This window comes from Perca fluviatilis, chromosome 2 (assembly GCF_010015445.1).
Source record: "Perca fluviatilis chromosome 2, GENO_Pfluv_1.0, whole genome shotgun sequence".
In the NCBI taxonomy this organism is placed as follows: domain Eukaryota; kingdom Metazoa; phylum Chordata; class Actinopteri; order Perciformes; family Percidae; genus Perca; species Perca fluviatilis.
In genome coordinates, this window is record NC_053113.1 from 12,965,490 (window position 1) to 12,989,243 (window position 23,754).

The 23,754-nt window shown below is 43.4% G+C and overlaps 1 protein-coding gene across 6 annotated transcripts in view; it reads right to left on the reverse strand.

The window, feature by feature from the left end:
- actn4 (actinin, alpha 4) overlaps positions 1 to 18,030 on the reverse strand; it is a 72,022-nt gene extending 53,992 nt beyond the window's left edge. For 3 of the 6 annotated variants that reach the window (XM_039823054.1, XM_039823060.1, XM_039823035.1), the window contains exon 1: positions 17,618 to 18,029. In XM_039823054.1, coding sequence (XP_039678988.1) covers positions 17,618 to 17,743 — 126 coding nt within the window. In that variant the 5' untranslated portion in view covers positions 17,744 to 18,029. Of the gene's footprint in view, positions 1 to 17,617 lie in introns of all 6 variants that reach the window. The other 3 variants (XM_039823070.1, XM_039823043.1, XM_039823048.1) reach the window with 2 other exon arrangements.
- Between the last annotated feature and the right edge of the window lie 5,724 nt (positions 18,031 to 23,754).

Consider the following 23,754-nt stretch of genomic DNA (forward strand, 5'->3'; position numbering starts at 1 on the left):
AACATCTAATTTATCTAAAAAGGAACTGTTTGTTCATCTCACTTCAATTTTTTAAAAGAAATTGATTTTATTATTCTAGTACCAAAAAGTTTAGCTAATCTAAAATGCCGCAATACTATGCTGTATTCCCCTCTAGCAAATACCTTAAAATCCTAAAGGAGAAAAGCCAGAAAAAAAAACTAAATCTTATAGCAAAATATTGATTTGTTGCATTGCTTGCTCCGAATGAGAGCTTTGACGGCCATAAGTAAGAATGGTTCTGTACGTAGGAGGTGTTTTAACACAAGAGGAGGCAGATACTGACATGGGGAACTTGCTTTTGAACAGTCACGCCTCGGTTGCCTCAAAGCGCGACCATTTCCTCCACAACTACTGACATTTCTCTTCCAAGAACAGAGAGACTTCTGTGGTGAAATCAACACATTGTAGCTTTCCACAAGGTTTAGCTGAGTATTTCACAGATCTCTCTCTCTCTCTCTCTGTCAATTATACATATATACATGTATAGTTTTTGGTCATGCAGGATACCACAGCAGCCATATTAGGTCCACAACCCTGCTTCAGGGCTGTTGCTAAGCAACCTGAGACTACAGCATCTTATTTTTAGAAGGTTTAAAATGCATCTCAGCACCTGGTGTCCGGGGTATGAACCGGTCCAACTTTTGAGCCGTTTAATCTTCACACTTTTGCAAAAATGAGCTTTTATTCTCAAACCTTTCACCCATCAGAGTATTACCGCTTACCATTACCTCTCTCTCCCTCTCTCGCTCGCTCTCTCCATCCTCCTCCTCTAAAATAGATTTCACTCACTACTGCCTGGATATAGTGTGTCAAGCTCAAACAAAGCAAAGACCTTTTTTTTTTTTTTTTTAAATCACAACAAAGCTCAGCTGGAAACCAGGCAGCACCGCTGTTGGTGTCGGTGTGCGCGTGAAGGCAAAAAAACAACCCATCAATCCTCAGGAAGGTGTTAAAGAGAGCGCGTTCGCACAGAAACTTATCTCGTACTGCGGGCGACCAGCTCGGCAGGAAACACTGCAGCGCCGTTCTCACACTGCAGCGCCGAGCCGTCACGTCTCCGCAGCAGTGGTGTCAAAACCAGAGCGCTGCGCTCAAACACATCTATGTCGCTCTGAAGCGACTGCAGGGTAGCAAGTTTAGATAAGTATCGTACGTATTCTACCTAAACGCTGGTATCGGTATCGGGAAGTACTGGAGTTTAGCACGATCCGATACACGTAATAAAGCCCTAAAGAAAATCTACATTAAAGTAGTTTATTTATGTTCTTTTCTTATAACTACTGTCAAACTGGAGAATAAAAGAAAGTTCTACGGCATCATTGTTTGTGTTTGTTCATGTTTCACAAAGAGTTTAACCTGATAGAAATAATATCACATCCATACAGGGATACAGCTGTTAAAACATAATAAAATATATGACACACTGGTATCGGATCGGTATTGAGGTGTCGGCCGATACACAAGTCAGGTATCGGAATCGGTGATCGGGAAGCAAAAAGTGGTATCGGGCCATCTCTAGTAGCAAGGTTGCGTCTAACTCCCGCACGCCACACACACACACACACACACCCTACTGAGCTGCGAGTCAGAAGAGGGCCAACAGAGGAGTCTTTGTTAACCGGGGGAACGGTAGCTAAATAATCTCCTGCAGGCTAGCTTTGATTGGATCAGACAGGATAGTAGAGTGGCGGCCGATGGCGGCGAGGGCTTCCCTGACCCACATTAAGACCTGCAGCGGAGCAGAGACCTGGAGGACTTGCTGCTCCACAAATGTCAACTCTGACTTTTAAAAAAGGCAAAGCCAGCTCAAAAGACTGAGTCGAAAAGGATCTACCGTGTTAAATGGGGGCGCGACGATACATCTATCTGGATCGATACATCGATTCAACGATCGACTATACAATATCATTGATGCAAAGGGAACATATTGATATGCATCTTTAAGATGCGCCTTCATTTTAAAATCCCCACTTTGGATTTATTCTTTTTGTGTCTGGAAGAGCTTAGTAATACAATGTCAAATCATATTTGAGTTGCTTTTTCTGAGTTGATATAAACGGATTGTGTTTAATGGGCATAATGTATTGTCTTGTATCGATCAAAATGGTCATCGTAGCGTGGCAGACTTTGTGAAAATAGTCAATATATCGTTTGTATACCGACATAATCTTGTCCAGTGACACAACTTGTAATTTACACCCCTAGTGTTGATAAAGGTTGTTGCTGTTATGTAGCTCAGCCTTTACCATATCCTCTTTTTCAGCACACCAAGTGTTCCCAACAGTTTTAATGTGACAGCTTGGACACATTACTCCTTGTTCTGTACGTTTATTCAATATACAGTAGGGCTGATGTGCAGGCATTTCCTACTTTCTTGGCCAGCCATCTGGCCCATTAGGGGGGGAGGGATGGAACACACAGCGATCTGTCTGTCTCTCTGGCCTGACTCAGAGGGCTTGCCTGACTGTTTGCGTGGGGTGGTGACTTTATATTTGCAACAGGGTAGGGGCAGTAAACCGCAGAGACCACAGAGCCTTCCTTCCTCTTTTTTCCACATCCACGACTCCCAGGGGGGGATGAACGCAGCGCTGCAGTCGCTCTTCAACAACATCTCCCGAGTCTCGCTCATGCGCTTTTCTTCTCCTCGGAGGAGAGTTTTATTCTTCGCTGCGGAGCCCGTGTATCAAAATAAACAGATTATTTCTCCATTCTGGGTGCTGAACGTCTGAAGAAATAACCTATTTGTCCACGGTCCAGATTCTTCTATTAGTACCGTCTCCACACAAAGCAATTTTGACATACAAAAAAAAATAATAATAATAACTATATTCACCAAGCAGTCAGCAGGAAAGACTTTAGTCAAAACAAAATGAAAAAGACGAGGAAAGAGGAGAAGAATCATCCTGCTTTCCATTTTCATTTCAAACCCCGAGGCCGACAGCAGCAGGATCTGATCGTCTGTCTTTTCAGCTGCATAAACTGGCAGTGAACCTGCAGTAAGTGCTTATCATCCATCTGTCTCGAGCTCTCTGCTTGCCTGCATGAGAGTCTAATGTATTCTTACACTTACAGGCTACATAATCCCCCCCCCCAGAAAAACAACATGTTTTATCTGCCTGAGTCTTGATTTCTCTCCCTTGTTCTTTGCAGAATAATCAAGCATCACCCGACAAAGAGAGACAACACATTTGCTAATACACTATTTAAAAGTCCCGTATTATACTTTTAGGTATCAACTAGAACATGTTTACATGCTTTAACGTTCAAAAAACATTATTCAAACATCTTTCTCATACTGTCTGTCTGAATAAACGTGTTTTCACCCTCCGTTTGAAACAATCCCTTTGGGTTTGCGTTTTCCGGTCTTCCGCGGGTGCACTCTCGCCGTCTGCGAGCCATCATTGCAGCCGGGGGAATGCCTGTAACGGCACCGTCTACCGCTATATAGTATAGTTGGGACATCACAGCTGTACAGAAGTTCTGAATATGTATGCATTTCTCTGTTGATTGAGCATTTTGATGCTGTCACAGTATTTATATAGCACCTTAATAACCTGCTTTATAATGAAAAAAAAGGGAGTTAATCTTTGGGTTGTAAAACTAGACTAGACCCTATCATCCATCCAATGAGTCTCCCTGTAAAGCTCTAGGCTTCTAGTCTCTGAGGGACCTCCTCTGAACTATGAAAGACAACACAAACAGATTGAAGTTATGAACCGACCCCAGACTGGTCCTGGACATGCCTGACCAGAGACATATCCCACATTACAGAGAGACACCCCAGAGCTGAACTGCTAAATCACACACACAAAAACACACAGGGAAATAACTGAACAACAATGGCCAGAAACTAAACAAAGCCCTAAAAATAGCAACATACACTCGAATTATCCTCTTTTGTCTGAACCTGTTGCCTTAACGACTCTGGCAAAGACCGAGAGGCTGAAGGAATAAGTGTGGAGAGTCGGAGAGGGAGAGGAAGACTGCTGCGTGGGATTAACTGGTGAGCAGGGCGTCCTCTCTTTAAATGAGGGCAGAGGAACCTGAAGGCCAGGCACAATCAGTAAATATTTAATGCTGCTCTTGTGTGCCCTGAAAGCAGCTCAGGCTCCATTTATACCCCGCCGAAGCGCTTCTGCTTCGGGTGCACAAACCTTCAAATTTAAAACCTCTTGATTTTAGCCAATCATCTGGCTCACTTACAAATTAATATTTTGAAGATCAACAAATGCTTATCAGACTTTTGAATGTGCCAGTTCCAACGCCAGATGTTACTTTGGCATCCTGTAGCATTCGGGAAGTGAAGCATTTTAGGTTTCTGCTTGGTTTTTTAGCATTAGCAGCGATCATTTAGAATTGTGAAATTGAAAAAAAAGACATCGGTGTAGACTTGTGTTGTCTGCATATTTCATAGAACACCGTTCTAGTGTGTGCGTGGGTTTAAATAACTGTATGCACACACACACATTCATTGTGTCTGCTGCTTTATGCATGTATGGGTGTCCCAGTAGGCCTCTCCTCTTCACCTCTTTGCCCAGTGCCCCAGTTTGAAAGCTGTTAAATAATACAACAGGAGCTCGCTGAGGAAATCAGAGACAGCAGCAGAGGACACACACACACACACAGACACACACACACAGTCAGTTTGCCCCATCTTCACCTGTGTTACGTTTTAAAAGCCAGTGTGATAGATGGGGCATGTGTCGACACCACAACAAACACTAACCGATGCCTACAGATCCCAGAAGCCCCATCAGGTGAGCAGATTCCCCATAGAGTTCAGTTCACTTTCAACATTACCAGGCTTTTATTGTGAAAGCAGCTACAGCTTTCTGAACATCCTGTACAATACAGACCTGTCACCGTGCTCTCTGCTTCCATATCAGTTTACATGCAGAAAGGACTGTTCATCAACCACACTCAGCTAATTATATATATATATATATATATATATATATATATATATATATATATATATATATAGACATAACTCAATACCAGTGTTGATACAATACCAGAGTTTCGGTACAGATAACAAAATGATACCTTAGATTTAAACATTAAATAGTAGAAAATTGGCAAAGTTTGGAAACCAAACCAAGATCTGATCAGGATAAAAAGGATAAATAAACAAAATCAATAATATGACCAGACATTTGGTAATAGGTTTTGGTACTTATGGTTTTTGATTACCTAAAAAACAAATGTCCAGAACGTACAAATGTTGATTAATAGTGTCACAATATGTAGCTGCTTAAAGAAATACTTCACCCCCAAAATGATCATTTGTATATCAAATACTCAGCTTCTCGGACGAGTAGCGGAGAAGCGTGAGACTGTTAATGCAGGTGTTTTTTCTTAAATAGTAAGGTTTTAGTGAAAATGCATGTGTTTGGGAAGTACTGAGCACACGGCTCGACAAATGAGAATTGTATTATAGTGCACGGGGTGTGCAAGAGTTTGTAAATTATGTTTTAAAAATAGTTTTGCTGTTTTTACTCGGCCCCCTGTAACTTTAAAGCAACACTAAAGAACTTTTCCCGCTTCGGTCCCCCTACAGGTTGGAAGTGGAATTGCCCATTACATTACATTGTCCTGTTCATTCAAACTACAGAGCCGCTACCAGATCTGGCAAACTTGCATAATGTAATGTAATGGACAATTCTGCTTCCAACCTGTAGGGGGGACCGAAGCGGGAAAATTGCTCTAGTGTTGCTTTAATTCATCAAGAATTTACGTTAAGTTTTGGGATATTTCGCTCACTGTGGAGGTATGCGACAAAAACAAGGCAACACGGGATGAGTTACTGATAAACAAATGATCATTTTGGGGGTCAAGTGTCACTTTTGGACCGACAATAAAACAAATTAAAATACAGATGTTTGCCTAACCGCTGAGATTGTTATTTATTTATAAGGTTTGCTGTTTGCTGTGATCATATAGTTGCAATAAGGAACAGGAAAAATACAGACAAGAAGGAAAATTGTGCCATTTTTTAAATGTCTGGTGAAGAACAGAAGATAGCCAGGTATCTGTTTAATGCTGGTCTAGCGGTTTCAGAGCACAGAGGTCAGCTGTCCGACCGTCAGGTAGACGAGTGTGGCGTGCGGCAGCTACGGTGCTAAACCTCTGATCCAGCCTAGCATCCCCTCCAGATGTCTGCTCTGTGTAGAAGCAGATCCCAGATGTAGCATGAGGCCTCACCGTCACAGCTCACTCTTTGTTACCAGAGTAGCACGGCCCGTTTGTTGTGCTCGCTCTCGCTCTCTCTTTTCATCTCCCTCTCTCACTCACACACCCGCCCCGGAGGGAGTAGAACCTGTCTAGGTGTGGCCATGTATGCAGTTATCCATCGTACAGAACAATATTATTTGAACAACATTGTCTGCTTTATGGATCCTGGCCTGCACTGAAGAAACAGCCACATAAAGAAATCTGCTCTGCATAATTTGGATCTCTGCTGATCAACTCTTTCCTGGTTAGATCTTTTTAAATCAGACTAAAACTAGTTTGAACCGGTGTGAAGAGTGTCATAGTACCACAGTTACTTCCTTTTCTGGTCATGAGGACATTAGATGTATTAGCTGCGATTAAACTGGTCATAAAAAAAAAAAGGGCGAAATACTAAAACAAGATGTGTTAACTGATCTCCCATTCATTTCTAATGGGATATTAAAGCCGCTATTGGCATTTCTTTTTTAATGCCACTTATGGTGAAAGGAAAATTGTGTCTCTGATCTTAATAACTCAGATCCCATTTGTTCACCCTGCACTGCAAAATAAAGCTGCAGCCACGCCCATACGTGCCTACATGCATCATTTCCCCACCTCTCCATTCGTCTCAGATGTGTGTCAAATCTGGACATAATCTGGTCATCTGAGCTGGGGTGTAATCTCTGGGCGAGTGGCAGCGGTGGTGTGGGCGGGGGTGGTCTGGCCCCACTCTGACAGATGTTGCTGCACAGCGATGCCGGCCTCCAGAGGAGGACCAGATTGAGGACAACCTCAGACAGTGTGAACAATACACACACGACAAGTTCCACGCTGAACATAACAACTGCTCTTATAAATAACAAAAAAAACATATTAACTAAGAAACCGTCAAAATCAAAGCAGAAGAGGCCAAGATACCCTAACATGGATGGACGTATTACCTGCATTTCCTATAATGCAACTAATATCTCTTTTTTTTGTTAGACTTGTCAAATCTCTGACAAACTGTTTTCAGACTAAGTAGTAGCTACTCCTTGCGACTGACCTCTATGTGTAAAAATCAGTAAAGGTCCCCTTTAAAGTTTGTTTTAAGATATTGAACCAGGTTCACACAATGTATGCATTTTTTTTATAGTTGTGATGACAAATGTCTCTTTAATGTTATCTAAAGAGAAGTACATGTAGCTCTGTGATTCCCCGCAATAACACCAACAATATAAAGAATGCATCTTCTCACTTTGGACGAGAGAGATGCCCAAACAGCACGCATTAATTCACACACCAACAACCACACACACCTTAAAAAAAAGACAACGAAATAAACGCTGTTAAAGATGTAGGCAACGCGCATCTATCTATAGCCTGCAGTGTGCGGTATGGAACAACGCTGGCTGCATTCGCCTCCTTCATAACTGCTGCGGACCGTTTGAAATAGCAACGGTGAGAACAGGGTTTTGCTTCTCGTTCTATTTTTCTGATCAGGTTTTTTTTATTGAATTTGAACTCCCCCCCCCCCCTCTCTCTCTCTCAGGTGCAGGATGATATCAGGGCTCTGAAGTGGTGTTTCCAAAAATACAGAGCCCTGCAGAGCGCCGTGGTTCAGAATAGAGAGGCTGCAGCCTCACACAGATCCATCGGTGCGCTATCTGCACTCTGCAGCCATGTAGACAGAGGAGAGAGAGAGACACACGAGGCCAGGCAGAGATATTCAAACCTAGGTAACAGTGTCACACAGCACCAGCTACACGCTGCAATGGCAGTGGGTCATCTTTCTGTATCTTACGGCCCTTATTGTCACAGGTTAGTTTGAAAAACGTTTGCTGAAACAATTAAATACAGTTGAGATTAGAGCGGCAAAGATTTGATTGTCAACTATTTTGATAATCATAAGTCCAAATTCTTTGATTCCAGCTTGTCAAATGTGAATATGTTCTAGTTTCTTCTCTCCTCTGTGACAGTAAACAGAATATCTTTGAGTTGCGGAAAAAACGAGACATTTGAGGACGTCATCTTGGGCTTTGGGAAACACTGATCGACATTTTTCACCATTTTCTAGACCAACAACTAACCAATAAAATAAATCGACAATGATAATAATAGTCAGTTGCAGCTCTAGTTGAGATTTGCAGGCAAAGGATTCTACATACAGTAGTCTCTATCGACAAGGCTTTATTTCCGGGATTGTTGAAATTCCGCCAGATGTCCGTCCCCTTCCTTTTTCTTTGTGTTGGCGTTCTAACCTCCGGAGGATTTCTGAGGACTATGTTAACTGCTCCTCAGATCTCTGCAGGGTAAATCCAGACAGCTAGCTAGACTATCTGTCCAATCGGAGTTTTCTGTTGCACGACTAAAACTACTTTTGAACGTACACATGTTCCACCAAAACAAGTTCCTTCCAGAGGCTATTTTGCAGAGGCACCGTGGCTCTGTTACAGCGCTTAGCGCTGCCCTAAATGATTGCGATTAGTTTAAAGCAATGCCAATAAACCAGAGCACGCTTCTCTCCCCTCCCAGAGTGCTGTGTGGACTAGCCAGACCTTCCTCAGCAGCTCTGTGGAGGAGAGTCTGGCAATGCGAGACTATTCTTAAAGCAACTGCCTCAACCTGTCGTCTTCTGATTTGGAAACAACAGCGGTGAATGCAGTATGAACTTCTTTATTTTTTGTAGCATTATAAGTGCAGCCCAATTACACAGCTCCAAACAGCGGGGGTGTGAGGAGAGTTACTGTAATCCTTCCATTTTAACTCTACTGATGTTTGTTTATGAGGAAGTTGCCAAAAGCACAGTTGAACTTTTTCAATATTCTATTGTTTTCTAAATGATCCTTCGTTCATTTCCCTGTATGTTAAATGGACCATGAATGACACAATAAACACACACACACGCTATGTACCTCTGCTGGAAAACTGCAGTCAACACCTCCCTCCCCAAGACCCACAACATGATGGTGCCCCCCACCCTTCAACCACACCTAAACACACATCCTTTTCTTCTGCTGCTTTCCTACAAAACAACAGCCCCTCTGACTCCTCCAAAAAACACACACACCGTCTGTATCCGACACACACACACACACACACACACACACACACACACACACACACACACACACACACGAAACCTGGGACACGAGTCAGCTCCAGTGATGATCCTGCATCACCGATCAGCTCCACCCAACCTTTCACATTCACAACAGCACAGTAAAAGACCCTGGGTTAACCAAGAATAAAACGCCACTCCATTGAATCAATCTTTCCAGAATAATCACTTGTGAACTGAAAGCTGCAGTTAAGAATGATTTCATTATAGACTATCCCCCATAATTTGTTTAATCTTAAAAATGAACAAAAAGCTAAGTTCTCAGAGCACAAGGTGACGTCTTTAAATATCTTGTTCTGTCCAACCAACAGTCCAAAACTTAAAAAAAGTAGTCCGTTTACGGTGACATAAAACACAAACCCAGCAGTGTCTGAGAGGCCAAAGCCAGCAAATGATTAGTATTTTTTTTATATATATCTTTTGAGTAATCGTTGCAACACAAGCAGGACCTCTGTGTCTTCAGTATTCAGTGTGAAAAGTACTTTTGAAATGACGCAAATCCAGCAGTAGTATTTTGGATTTACTAGACGGTAAAACTGCTACCAACTACTTTTTACACATTGGCAAATGGATCAAAGAGCATACCAAAAAAAAAAAAAAAAAATCAGTATATTCCTTTAAATCCCGGTCGAGGATACACTTGGAGGACATAAGGAGGAGGAGGTTGGAGCTGGAGGGGTCTGAGCCTCAAGCTAAAACCATCAACATGCACACTGGCAGCCAACCAAAAGGAAATTCTTAGTCCCTATTGTTGCCAGTGTTGATTCATCAAGGGGGAAATGCCATTTACTAATCCTCATAACTATGCACAACAGCCAGGATGTAAGGCTGTCAACAACACAGCCAAAATCGGTGAGAGAGCACTAAGGCAAACTCAATCCATGGCTTCTAGGACGTTCGGATGCACCCACGTCCTCCTCTCTGCCCCCCGAAAAATGAGCGCACAAAGAGTGGGAGAGAAACAGACCGTAAAGAAATCGCTTTGAAAGAGAACCCCCCATTAGGCTCCACCACCTCGACACACAGGCCCTCCAGCCGGCCAATGGCAGTACCAGCCGCGGGCTACACTACAGCCTCTCAGCTGATTGGACCGTCAGGCTGTGCAACCAATCACATTTTAATTCAATCGAGAAAAAATTATTATTTTGCACATTACATTTTTTGCAAGTAAACTCTTTGTCTTGTGTTCTGAAAGGGGAATTCAAAAAAGTTAAAAATGGGAGAAGTGTGAGGGGAGACTTCACAGTTCAAGGTGTTTTCACTGTTGTTATAAATTCAATAATTGCAACATCTTTCCAAAAGTCAACGAGCAATTGTGTTTAATAATCGGGATTTCAATATTGATCAAAAATAACCGTGATTAGTAGGATTTCTTTGCAGCCCTATTGGACCGTGTGGTGGTGGCGTTTGCTGCACCACCCCCCCCACCTCCACCCCCACCCTCTGGTCTGCACTTTGAACTAGAAACTAAGCCAACAGTTCCAAAGTGCAATCAATCACAGGGTGGCGGCGGTGTCTGACAACATTTTCTGCAAACAAATATTTGGCGCCACGACTTTCGCCACATCGTAACCTCTCCTCTGCCCCTCGAGGAGGATTCTCCGTCTGGTCTCTACCACACAGACCACATCTGCAATCCTTTTTTTTTTTTTTTTTTTCCTGTTGGGCAAAAAAAAAAAACAGGACATCCCGCCCTCCTTTAGTAAAAAAGCCCCCTCCCACTGGCCTAGCCAGCTATAATGGGCCACCAAAGGAATGTTTCCCCCTGCATGCTCTCTCACAGCCGCCAATAGCTGAACAGAGAGAAAGACCGAGGGGGGGGTTACATTCCTCTCAGCTCTGTCCTCTCGCTGGCTGGCTGCTTGACTGACTGGTTCGTTGTTTAGGTCCACGAGCTGATTCTGGATCGCGGCCAGCTGAGGCGGAGGGCTTTCCCACAGCTGACCTGGAATCAGCTGGCAGTGAGCGAATGGCCAAACGCTGCACTTCCATTATCTCACATCCCAAAATGCCTCCAGACCGCTGCGATTCAAAAATGCACTTCTCCAAGAGTGTTTTTTAGGAGGGGTGTATCTCTTGTCAAGAAGGAAGAGCCTCTAAAAATGCAACTGAATCATCCCGATTAGGCCAGTAACAATTATTTTCATTAGCGGTTACTCGTTTGTCTATCGATCTATAAAATAAATGTCAGAAAATAGTGAAACCGTTGCCATCGCAAGTTCCCAAGTTCCCAGAGCCAACGTCTCATCTTCAAATTGATTTGTTTTCACTGCCAGGCAGTCGAAATCCCGACCGTACACAACGATATAAAAATGGAGAAAAGCCGCCAAGTCTCACATTTGAGGAGCTGAGAAACAGTCCAAGTTTGGCACGCTTGCTTGACAAAATAAAGTAAATGATTATTCGGTTGTTGAAATTGTTCCGTCCGTCCACGTGACTCGCTGCTTACCCAACTTAGTGTTTTAACAACACCACAACTCCAGTCAACGTTGCTAAAATTCAGGGTTCAATTCAAATGTTCCACTTCTGTAAGAGGAGACCGTATGCACCAGATTTCATCAGTTCTATTCTCCCAATGCCTCTGAAAATACATTTGGATAACCACAAATCAGCAAAAAAGATCTAATAATCTTCATAAAATCTAGTACACAGAGTCCCGGCCAAGCTGATGTGTACTCGGAGGCTGCGACGCAATGCGTACATGTCAGTGTGTGATCAGAACTAGATGTCTACAGTTCACTTGAGGCAGAGGAAACTGATTTAACTCCAGATAAACCTCTGCGGTGTAGACCTCACTGATTCCTGTTCCAACAGCCCTGAATGGTAACAGCTGGGATTCCTCGTGTATCGGCCACACCCCAGTCAGGTTGGTTTTACAGCAATGAATTGCTTACATTAGCTAAGGTCTTAAGGCGTATGACTGGTAATTGTAGGTGTGGTTTAGATTTGCCAAATTGTAATTATATAAAGTGATTATTGGTCGGACTACATATTTTTATTATTATTTCAATTGTTAGTTGTTGGCACTTGACCCTTAACACGTTCGGGCACGGATGTTTTATGATAATAAAGAGGCGTGGTTTACTTCATAGGCTGTGTATTTGTTATTACATCATCTGGGTCACATGACCGTGATGTATACAAAAGATGTATCCTGGAATTCATTCAAAGCTTTAAATTTGACTGAAAGAGACAATTATAAATCGTTAAATCGCAATTATTTCTGAGACAATTAATTGTACAGCAACATTTGGACTCGTTCCAGCTCTAGCATTGTCTATAGCGGTTTAGCGAGCAGGCTAATCAACCATCTCCAGCGCCCTTCATTCTTTGAAATGTTTTGGAACAGGAAGGCAGACAGGGAGATAAAAGTCGCCTGGCAGCTTATCGTGCAGCCAGATCTTAGCCAGAGCCAGTGTAGGGACAACGGCAGCTTGCTTTGGTTTCGACAAAATGTCACAGCTCATCCTGAGCCAACCCGGGCCATCTGAACCGGCTCCGCCCGCCCGCCTGACAGTCACACAGAAAGCATGTGAAAGTGGGCGGCAAAAGAACAGACCAACATTGTGTCCAGCTGCCCACCTTGGCAGAAATGGAAAGAAATATCAGTGTGTGTGTGTTGTTGTGTTGTGGGCGTTGGTGGGGTGTGTCAGGGGAGGCTGGCTGTTAGTGCTCCTTACTTTGTGACACATCTGCACTGTAGGGCTGATTTTTGTCACTTGTCGATTCATCTGTCGATTATTGTTTGGATTATAAAATTGTGAAAGTTGTCAATCAGCGTTTCCCAAACCCAAGATGACGTCCTCAAGTCTTTTGCCCAGAACTCAAAAGATATTCGGTCTACTGTCACAGAGGAGTGAAGAAACCAGAAATATTTGTGTTAAGAAGCTCAAATGTGTTAATTTTTGCTTTTTTTCTTAAAAAAATAAATAAATATTGGAACCGTTTAATAGTTGACAACTTATCGATTCATCTTTGCAGCTCTACTGCACTGGCAAAGCTGGAATAATTAAACATCAGGCAAAAGTGATTTGCTTGTCTTGTGTCTTGTTTAGAGAAAAAGGACCCATTGCTCTACGGACCACCTGACAGGATGTGTAAAAGGACATGAAGTTCTATCAAATTAACCCGTCTACCTCCCCCATCTTTCCATCAGTTACCGCTGCTAACCGTAAAGCCTCTGCAGCGAGTTAATCATCTAAAGTTTGATCTTATTGCGAATTAACCGAACACTGCTGTCTGCAACAAAGGGACGAGTGCTAATTAATCCGATTCCAAAAGAACATCACGCTGACAAATAAGAACAATCAATCACCGGTGATCCTGACTGCTCCGGGCCTTTTGACTTGTCTTGCTTTATTGCTTTCCTCGTTAGCTCATCCGCCCACATCGCTGTACTTTCGCCCTGCCTCGTGACATGAGAAAATATGCGCCGCCTTAACGGTCGCTGAGAAGCTGGATTTGCATGCGCCGCCTGCCAATCCGTCGAGAGTCACAATGAAACCTCTGGTGGCGTCACTGCATACTCTGACATGTTTCAGCCTGCGGTGGATCCGAGAGCAGTGACAAAGACTCGATAGCATGTTTGTCAGATGAGGAGCTTCGACCTGGAACAAACTGTAGTTAACTGGACTCAGCTGGGCTCCGTCCAGGTACTCTGGGGTGTTGAGAAATGTTGAGAAATGGACAACTGGAAACAAGCTGCAAGAACAAACCTCTGCTTCTGCCAAAGAAACACAGACTCGCACTGTACAACTCTGAAATATCCGCATCACGACTCCGATGAGACTCCCAAAGACCAAGTTATTCTTTTGCAGAGTGAGTCTCTGATCTGTAACCGAGAACAAGCTTTTATTCGAATGGAGCAAATTTAAATAAAAGCCTGGAAAAAAAACTGCCGCCAAATGTTCCCTTTTAAGCATCCTCATTTTTAACTTCTTACTGAAGAGAAAGAGAGAGGAGGTAGCCTATGTGCATGTAGCATTTTTATTTTTTATCCCAATCCTAATCTTCGGGGTGTCCTCGTGGCTCTATTAGACGAGGTCCAAACTATTACGCTACCACACCTCCAGTGTTCTGGGTTCAATTGTGAACTGAGGCCTACTGTCACATGCCATTGAGTTGTCTCCTCACTCTGGCTTTCCTGTCTCTCTTCCCTAATGTGGGCACCACATAAAGGCAAGAAAACCAAAAAAAATCCGAAGCATTTCTGCCTCCCCCCCCCCTTGCATTACTCAACGTGGTAAATGTGAGAGTCAGCATGACTGAAAACTCTGCGTATGATAAACTGCTCTCGGTCTTGGCTTTGACCTTACAAACTCGCCCCTCACAAACCCATTCCCACACTCATTACATCCACGTCTCTCTTGATAGTCCTGGGGGAGGCATTTGCTTTTGCGCAATAACTGCCACAGTGAGCGTGAATACACCACAGGAATTTGCCCTTGGTCGCCCGCCCCCCCCCCCTCACCAGGGCCAGCGCAGCTCAAGCTTGGCAGGGGGACATGTCCCCAGCCTGGACTGTTCCCAACCAACCAAACACATATCAGCCTCCACTGATGAGTGCAGACTCAGGAATGGACCTCAGCCCAGGTTATGCACAACAAGGCCTCACTCTGTTAATGATTGGCAGGTCAGATTTTCCTCTTGAAGAAACTTTGACCCGCGTGATCTTTAGACAAATACGCAGAGAGTCCCTCCTCACAGTCGTCCAACCGCCGCGGGTTAACAGCGAAAAGGACTGGCAGCGCCAGGTTTGATGGTAATCAAAACGCAGGAATGTCTAAAGTTGACTGCTAAAATGCTGAGTAGCCTAACAAAATTGCATGATTCTATGCTCGGCATGCCGTCACACCATTAGAAAGTATGCCAGTCATCTGGCTAGTGAGTGACTAGGATAGGGCCTGGTTAGCACTAAGTACACACATAAAAAAACACACCCACTCAACCATTCCACACCGTTTAGCAATCATTCCTCAAATCATCCTTCATTATACCGCCTCTCCACTCCCTTATGACAGAGCTTTAGTGTTGTATTATGTGTCCACGTAGTCACGAGGGACATGAACTTCATCAGGGTCGCGTCCTCCATTTCCATTTTGCAATATGTGAGGGCTTGAATGGGTCCATATTTTGAGAAATGATCATTCAGCACAGCAGGGGGCAATGGGTAAAGAAACAAGGTCACATTTGTCTGGCGGGTGTTAGTGGACGGCTTTCATTGCCATCCTCGGGGGAAAGTTGCCATTAGCATTGATCCTAGCTCAGTGGCATCTATTTAAAACAACATGTCGAGGATGAGGAGAAGTTAGATGGAGAGTTGATGAAGATGGGGGAGGGAGAGGAGTGTAGGAGAAGGTGCGGTTTGTTTTAGACAAATAAGGTGCAACGCTGTGTTATTGTTGATTGGTTGGGGTGAAGAGTAGTACAATGATTATTTGGATGATAGGTGTAACGTTAGGCCGAAGAAATAGGGGAATGCAGCAGGGCCCAATTCACCATATGGTTAGGGCTGCAACTAACGATTATTTTCATTGGTGATAAACCGGTGGATTATTTTCTCGGTTAAATGATTGATTGGTCTATAAAGTGTCAGAAAATGGTGAAAAATGTCGATCAGTGTTTCCCAAAAAGCCCAAGATGACGTCCTCAGAGGTCTCGTTTTGTCCAAAACTCAAAGATCTTTAGTTTACGGTCACAGAGGAGAGAATGAACTAGAACATATCAGAGGATTTTTAAATCTTTAAAAATGACTCAAACCAATCAATCATTTATCAAAATGGTTGGCCATTAACTCAGCAGTTGAAAACTAATCGACTCATCTTTGCGGCTCTATGGTACCAAGTGATGTTGTTTGGTGTCGGAGTATTTATGCAGAAAATGACTGGAGCTAAAAAAAAATCTGCAGCACAGCAAGTGGGCGTTTGGTTCTGTGCAGTAAAAGGAGTGTGGCTACAGAAACTCGTGTGTCCCAGGTCTGTGGGAAGAAGACTAGGCGCAACTGGCCCACCACATGTAACAACAGCCTATAACGGGTGTGCTCAAGGTAGCGTTTCTCCCGACAGGGGTCCTGTTAACCTTCTCTTCACCTGACCGGTTAGACAAGCGTCTCCTGATTTACAAACCAATGAGAGACGATGGCCCATGCTTTATATACATTTTAACTAGGGCTGCATAACATAGCTTTTTTTTTTAGGGCTGTGCTCAACTAAAGAAATTCTTAGTCGACTAACACTCGTTCAATTGTGTCGACTAATCGATTAGTTGATTTAAGCGACAGATCTGTAAATCTGAGTTTCTCCACAAAGAGTCATGCAAAAGCACCACTTTGATTCTTGTGTTTACCAGAGATGTGCTCGTACGTTTCTTGGAAATAAGTCATTCAGCACGAAAAGAGCATCAAACATGACTAATGGACTAAAGAAATCCAAGTTGACTAAGACCAAAACGACCGATTAGTCGACTAATCGACTAAGAGGGAGCAGCCCTACAGGTTGTTTTTTTTTAATCATGTCAACTGGCGTAATAAACACATCGCGAAAAGGCTGCGACATATCGCGATAGACACTCAGATTTGTTTGTGTTAAGAAAATATCAGTAGAAAACTGCACTTTAACATGTAGCCTAACACTTTCTTTCTTCTTTTTTTTAAGTGGTGCCTTTTATTTTATATTCAATTCTATGTATAATGGGTTCAATAAAAGAATGCTGGAAATGAATTCCTTTCATTCGTGTTAAATTCAACAAGCAAGTTGTTGTAGCCTATTTATGCGAAATAGGCTACTGACAGTAGCCTTAGGCTGATCACTTTCACAACGAACCAAACGATCTGCTAATGCAACACACACACACACACACACACACACACACACACACACAAACACGTACACACACTTACACACTACACACACACTGTAAACAACACACACAACACCCCCCACCCCTCTATTTAAAAAAAAACAAAAAAAAAAAAAAAAAAAAAAAAAAAAAAAAAAAAAAAAAAAAAAAAACATTGAGGGAGACGAGCTAAGAGCAGAGCCAAGGCTGGGAGGAGAAAACGGTCGATACAAAGTAGGGCACTGGGAGCAGCTGCGGGGGTTTGTTGAGCAAAACCGAGGCCCGTACTCGGGCTCTGACTTCCACTCCCCATCCCATCCCTCCCCTGCCATTTTCTTTCTGCCCGCCGCCGCCTCCTCCTCCTCCTCCTCCTCCTCCTCCTCCTCGTCCTCCTCTAAGCCCCGGCTCTGCTCGGCCCAGTAGGGCCCGACTTTTGGTTCCCCTTACCTTCCTTTGCTGTCTCTCCCAGGCCGGGTCCAGGAGCATGTCCCGGTCCCAGTCATTCTCTTGCTCCATGTAGGTCTGAACTCCTCCGGTCGAGGATTGATTATTAGCAGCGTGGTAATCTACCATGTCAGCACAAGAAACCTGAGTGCGCCACAGAGTGTGTCAGCAGGGAGAAAACGTTCAGATATAACCAAAATTAAAATGAAAAAATAATTTAAAAAAAAAAGAAGCAACGACGGCCCAAATTAGAGAGGTGGGACGGGGAGGGATACAGGACAAGGGACGTGTCCTTCTTCTCTCGCCGCTTTCAGTCGTGAGTGTGTGTTTTCTTTTTTTTTAATGTGATGAATATCCGGCGTGTGCAGTCAGAAAATCCCCGCTGCCGTTGTGAGAAGAAAAGCTCTCCCTCTGAACTGAGAGGCTGCTGGGAGGAACCACGGGGAGGGACCGGCCGCTCCTACAGGCTGCCGCGGCACCGACAAGCTGCACGCACTCAGCTTCCGGTCTTACCTTTCAAAGTAATACATGGGCCTCGTGTGTAGGCTATGTTTTAGCTTCGTTTCCCACAGTGGCCTACGTGATACGCAGGTATAAGCAGTATACCCACTAAGAAACTCCAGGATTTCCATATACTCATTTAAAAATGCGCAATGACACGCAACAACATACTTTCCATTATATGTTAAATATATTTTGAATTGCCGTCTGTGTTTTCCTTCGCATAGGCTAAATAAAGGTATTTCCGCCGTAAATTGGTGCATTCAAGTGTATCAGAATGAAGGAAATTAAGTCTGTGACGGTAGGACACCCAAACGCCCCACTTTAATATGTCCATTCTGATCCATATATTTATATAGTACAGTATACCCGTTAAAATACATTAGACTACACCACTGTCCCACACCACCACTGACACAAACATGCACCTCTGAAGTTTTTTGTTAGTTTCACCCTTAAGGCAGGGCGTATTTGTTCTTTCTGTCTTACACAAACATATTATTTTGTCTTTATATATTTTCTGGGGCTACAAAAACCTTAACATTTAAAATAAGAATTATATTTAATCAATTATTTTAATGTCCCTAACTTCCACCCTTCATAATAATATAAATGCAATCATTCAACTATTATCATCAATTTGCAAAAAAAAAGTGTCAAAAGTCAATTTGGGGATTTCTTGTGCAATTTACTAGTTTTCACCGAAGTTATGAGATTTTATTTTGAAGGGGACGTCGCCTACGTTGCGGAGTGAATCTGTGTATCTGTGTGAGAATTGACACACCTGTCTCCAGTGTCTTCTATAGGCCCAACCCCAGACAGCTTATGAATATTCATACAACATTTGAACATGAGCTTCTGAAACAATAAAAGATTACGAATCTGAAATATTAGTATTTAGTATATTAGTTTCTTTCTTTCTTAATGTTATCTAGTTATGTGTATTTGTTTTTTGTTTCTGTATTTATTGTTTGTTTATTTCATATTATTGTTTAAATATATATGTGCTACTTACCTGGCAATAAATCTTTTTCTGATTCTGATATTAAAAAGTTTCAATATTAGAATTGTTTGGAATTTGCCTGCATTTCAAGTTTCTAAATATCACATTTGTTATAATTAGTTAAGCAGCACATAAAGAATGATATTTGTTTGTGACTTAGGCTGCATACACACCAAATCAGGTGTTGCGGTAAAAGACGCCAGTCCTCCCATTCATTTGAATGTGGGAAGTGCGTTTAGGATGACATTAGCCCGGTCCTACCAGACTCTGGTACATTAGCCCGGTCCTACCAGACTCTGGTACATTAGCCCGGTCCTACCAGACTCTGGTACATTAGCCCGGTCCTACCAGACTCTGGTACATTAGCCCGGTCCTACCAGACTCTGGTACACTAGCCCGGTCCTACCAGACTCTGGTACATTAGCCTGGTCCTACCAGACTCTGGTACACTAGCCCGGTCCTACCAGACTCTGGTACAGTCTACCAGACTGCTACATTAGGCCCGGTCCTACCAGACTCTGGTACATTAGCCCGGTCCTACCAGACTCTGGTACATTAGCCCGGTCCTACCAGACTCTGGTACACTAGCCTGGTCCTACCAGACTCTGGTACATTAGCCAGGTCCTACCAGACTCTGCTACATTAGCCTGGTCCTACCAGACTCTGGTACATTAGCCTGGTCCTACCAGACTCTGGTACACTAGCCTGGTCCTACCAGACTCTGGTACATTAGCCTGGTCCTACCAGACTCTGGTACATTAGCCTGGTCCTACCAGACTCTGGTACACTAGCCCGGTCCTACCAGACTCTGGTACACTAGCCTGGTCCTACCAGACTCTGGTACATTAGCCTGGTCCTACCAGACTCTGGTACACTAGCCCGGTCCTGTAGCGTTGCCACAACGGACCAAATGGCTTCGCTCGCATCTTTCTCCGCCGCCATTTCGGAACTACAACTCAAACTAGCGCACAACCTCAACGCCATCGTTCTCAGCTGCTCCCTCTGTTTGCTGATTGGACCGGTAAAGATTTGACCGGAGAAAACCCGCGAATATACCGCAAACCCAGACTGAGGAGTACTGAAGGAAAATGAAAATTGAGCGGAAGTATGTAGGAGGGCGGAGCCAGGCTAGGGGACCGCAGGGGGATGTCACGCTATGGTTGCCAATCACATAATCGGCGATCAGACGAAATACAAGTGTAATGCTATGTTTCAGGTGTAGTCACCACTCAGTTTGGCTGTGCACCAGTTTCTGTAAAACCCACTGTAATGATTGGCCTCGCATTCTGCTGAGTTATTGAAAGTAAATGTTTTTTTGTTTTTTTGATGTGTCGGTGCGGACAGACAATCACCCGTAGGCATAGGTGCCTCGACTGTACGCTGACCTGACGTACATGGGTGCTCGGGTCTTCTCCGTGGGTGCTCAGGACCTAGAAGCACCCACGGAGAAAGCAGAGCACCCACGTGCGTCAGGTCAGCGCGCAGTTGAGGGGCAACATTTACATTGATTTGATAGTAGTCTGCCAGACCTTCCTCCACAGCGCTGCGGAGGAGGGTCTGGCTAGTCCACACAGCGTTCTGGGATGTGAAATAAACATGCTCTGGTTTATTGCCATTTCTTTAAACCAGAGATCTTCAACAGGGGGTCTGGGACCCCTAGGGGGTCCTCAGAAATGCTGCAGGGGGTCCAACAAATTACTGATTGATGGTTTAAAAAGAAAATATGTCTGAAAATATACATTAACATGAATCCAACATATTATTAGTAAAGATACATATTTTTTAAAGGCACACAACATTGATGATAGACTTACTGGCCTATAGGTCAGGTAGCCATACGGTTGCTAACAATTTTAAAAAGGTATGTGTATAGGCTTTAGGCCGCCCTTCACGTTATTGTAGACCCAGTTTAATATGCAACTCAATTTTATGCAATATATGTAGTAGGGGGTCCCTGCTTTGTCTCTCATTAGCTAGGGGTCCTTGGATTAAAAATTGGATTAAAGACTCCTGCTTTAAACCAATCACAATCATCAGAGCCATGGTGCCGCTGCAAAATAGCCTCAGGAAGGAACTTGTAGAAACAGGCACACAATAGAAAAGTAAAATTAGTGGCTCTGAGGGTCGCGACTTCTCTGAGCATTTCCAGATGATGATGAGGAGAAGGATGTGGGGCCAGGAGTTGCTCTTTAATTTAAAATGAATGTCCTTTATCATTATTCTTACTTTTAAAAACCTTTCCCTGTAAAATTTGAAATAGTATCCAGGTTCTCGGCCTCCTCTGATAATAAAAAAAAAAAGGGGGAATCAATCTCTAGCAGTTGATTCATGTCCAGCTGGTGAACCATCCAGAGGTCATTGAGAGCCACTGACCCAGAGGAGTGACGCCCATAAAACAGAGATATCACCCATCACACGGAGGCTCGGGCTGCTCTGCAGGGTGACTGTCCTGCCTGCAGGAGCCACCTACAGAAGTAGGTCATCCTCAGGCTGTCCTGGTCCATTAGTGTCACTGCGGCCCGGAGCAGCATATAGACCGGAGCAGGGGCCATTCTCAGCTCTGATGTAGCGCCGCTACCAGCAGCTCTATGATTGGTCAGTCTGAGTCCGGGCTCATTGGCAGGAAGGAGCCACTTACTCACTCACTGTTTTTATTTATTCTAAAGAGGGACTGAACAAAGAGAAGTTGAGTCCCAAAATGTAGCAGGTGATGTTTACCCAGGAGGCACAAAAACTCAATCACTGTTTTGTGTTCTGTGTGTGCGTGTGTGTGTGTGTGTTGTGTGTGTGTGTGTGTGTGTGTGTGTGTGTGTGTGTGTGTGTGTGTGTATTCTCCCAATCCTCAGATCCAGTTTGTACATATCCAACAAACAACCCATTTCTGTTATCTTACAAAGAGCGACAACAATATCTCCCATTAAAATACTGCAAATGTATGTTTTTTGTCTCACACACACACACACACACACACACACACACGCACACACACACAAGTGTTGTTAAAGACTTAAAGCACATGTGTCAAACTCAAGGCCCGAGGGCCAAATCCGGCCCCTTGCAGATTTTGATCCGGCCCGCATTTCAATATAGGTTAACAATAAATAAAGGCATTTTTTGGATGTTTTTGCACCTTTTTCCGACGTTTGTGACGTTTTTAGACAATATTGGCCCTTTTTTCTATGATGGCCAAGCAACTATTTTTTTTCCCGACTTTTTGGGGGCTTTATGTGGCCCAAACTCTAAGTGAGAAAGCTATATGAGACATGCAATAATACAGTCAAAATATTTACTTTTTCTCTTCAATAAAAGCATGTCAATAAACTGTACATGTCTGGCCCTTAATGTGATTCTCATTTTCCAGTCTGGCCCTTAGCGAAATTGAGTTTGACACCCCTGACTTAAAGAGTTGGTTCATCCAAATTACAAAACAACATACTTTCTCCCTTGCTTTCAGTGATATAATGACGAGTTTTGGGTTTATTTGAAAGTCTGTATCTGTTTTTGGAAACCTCTTTCATTGTGAAACTACTCTGGACTGAAGAAAGCCCCTTCAACTGACAATCTGGAAAGAGATGTTACTTGTAAAATATGTTTATTCTAGTTTCAAAGCTGTGAAACAAAATTCAGTTATCCTCTGATCTTTGAGGTGGCGGCAGATATTTCAGAGACAGATATCCCAAACAAGCAGGGCCATATAACAGTCCAGGTAAGTTAGAAAATATGTTGTACTGGCTGCCACCAGTTTGTGTTATTGGGGTGAACTGACCCTTTAGGGTTATATTTGTGTCATGCAAGAAAAAAAAGAAAAGGTGTAAAACAGAAAGACTTCAGTTATATCATAGTCATTTCAAGAACGCACACAGAGAGGTGACAGACAGAGAGACAGGAAGAGAGACAGTGTGAGTGTCAGGGTGTGGCTGGTGTATGACATATCATATGGCATCCTAAAAGTCTGTTTGAACTAACACTGCAACAGGATATTGAACACACAAACACACACACACACACACACATAGGTTTGTGGCACTATCTTTGTGGGGACCCGTCATTGACATGATGCATTCCTTAGCCCCTTACCCTCACCTTAACCATCACAACTAAATGCCTAAGCTTAACCCTTACCCTAACCTTAACCATCACAACTAAATGCCTAACCTTAACCCTTAGCCTAACCTTAACCATCACAACTAAATGCCTAACCTTAACCCTTAGCCTAACCTTAACCATCACAACTAAATGCCTAACCTTAACCCTTAGCCTAACCTTAACCATCACAACTAAATGCCTAACCTTAACCATTACCCTAACCTTAACTATCACAACTAAATGCCTAACCTTAACCCTTACCCTAACCTTAACCATAACCTAATTCTATCCCTAATCCCAAAACCAAGTCTTAACCCTCAAACAGCCCTTTAAAGGTGTGGGGGTCCAGCATTTTGGCCCCACAAAGCTGTCGGGACCCCACAAGTATACTGGACTCACGGTTTTTGGACCCCACGAATATAGTTAAACAAGAACACACACACACGCACACACACACGCACACACACACACACACACACACACACACTCTGTTCTCACTTGAAAGACTGATGCGGGAAGACGGATATTTACACATTCCAGACATCAGCCA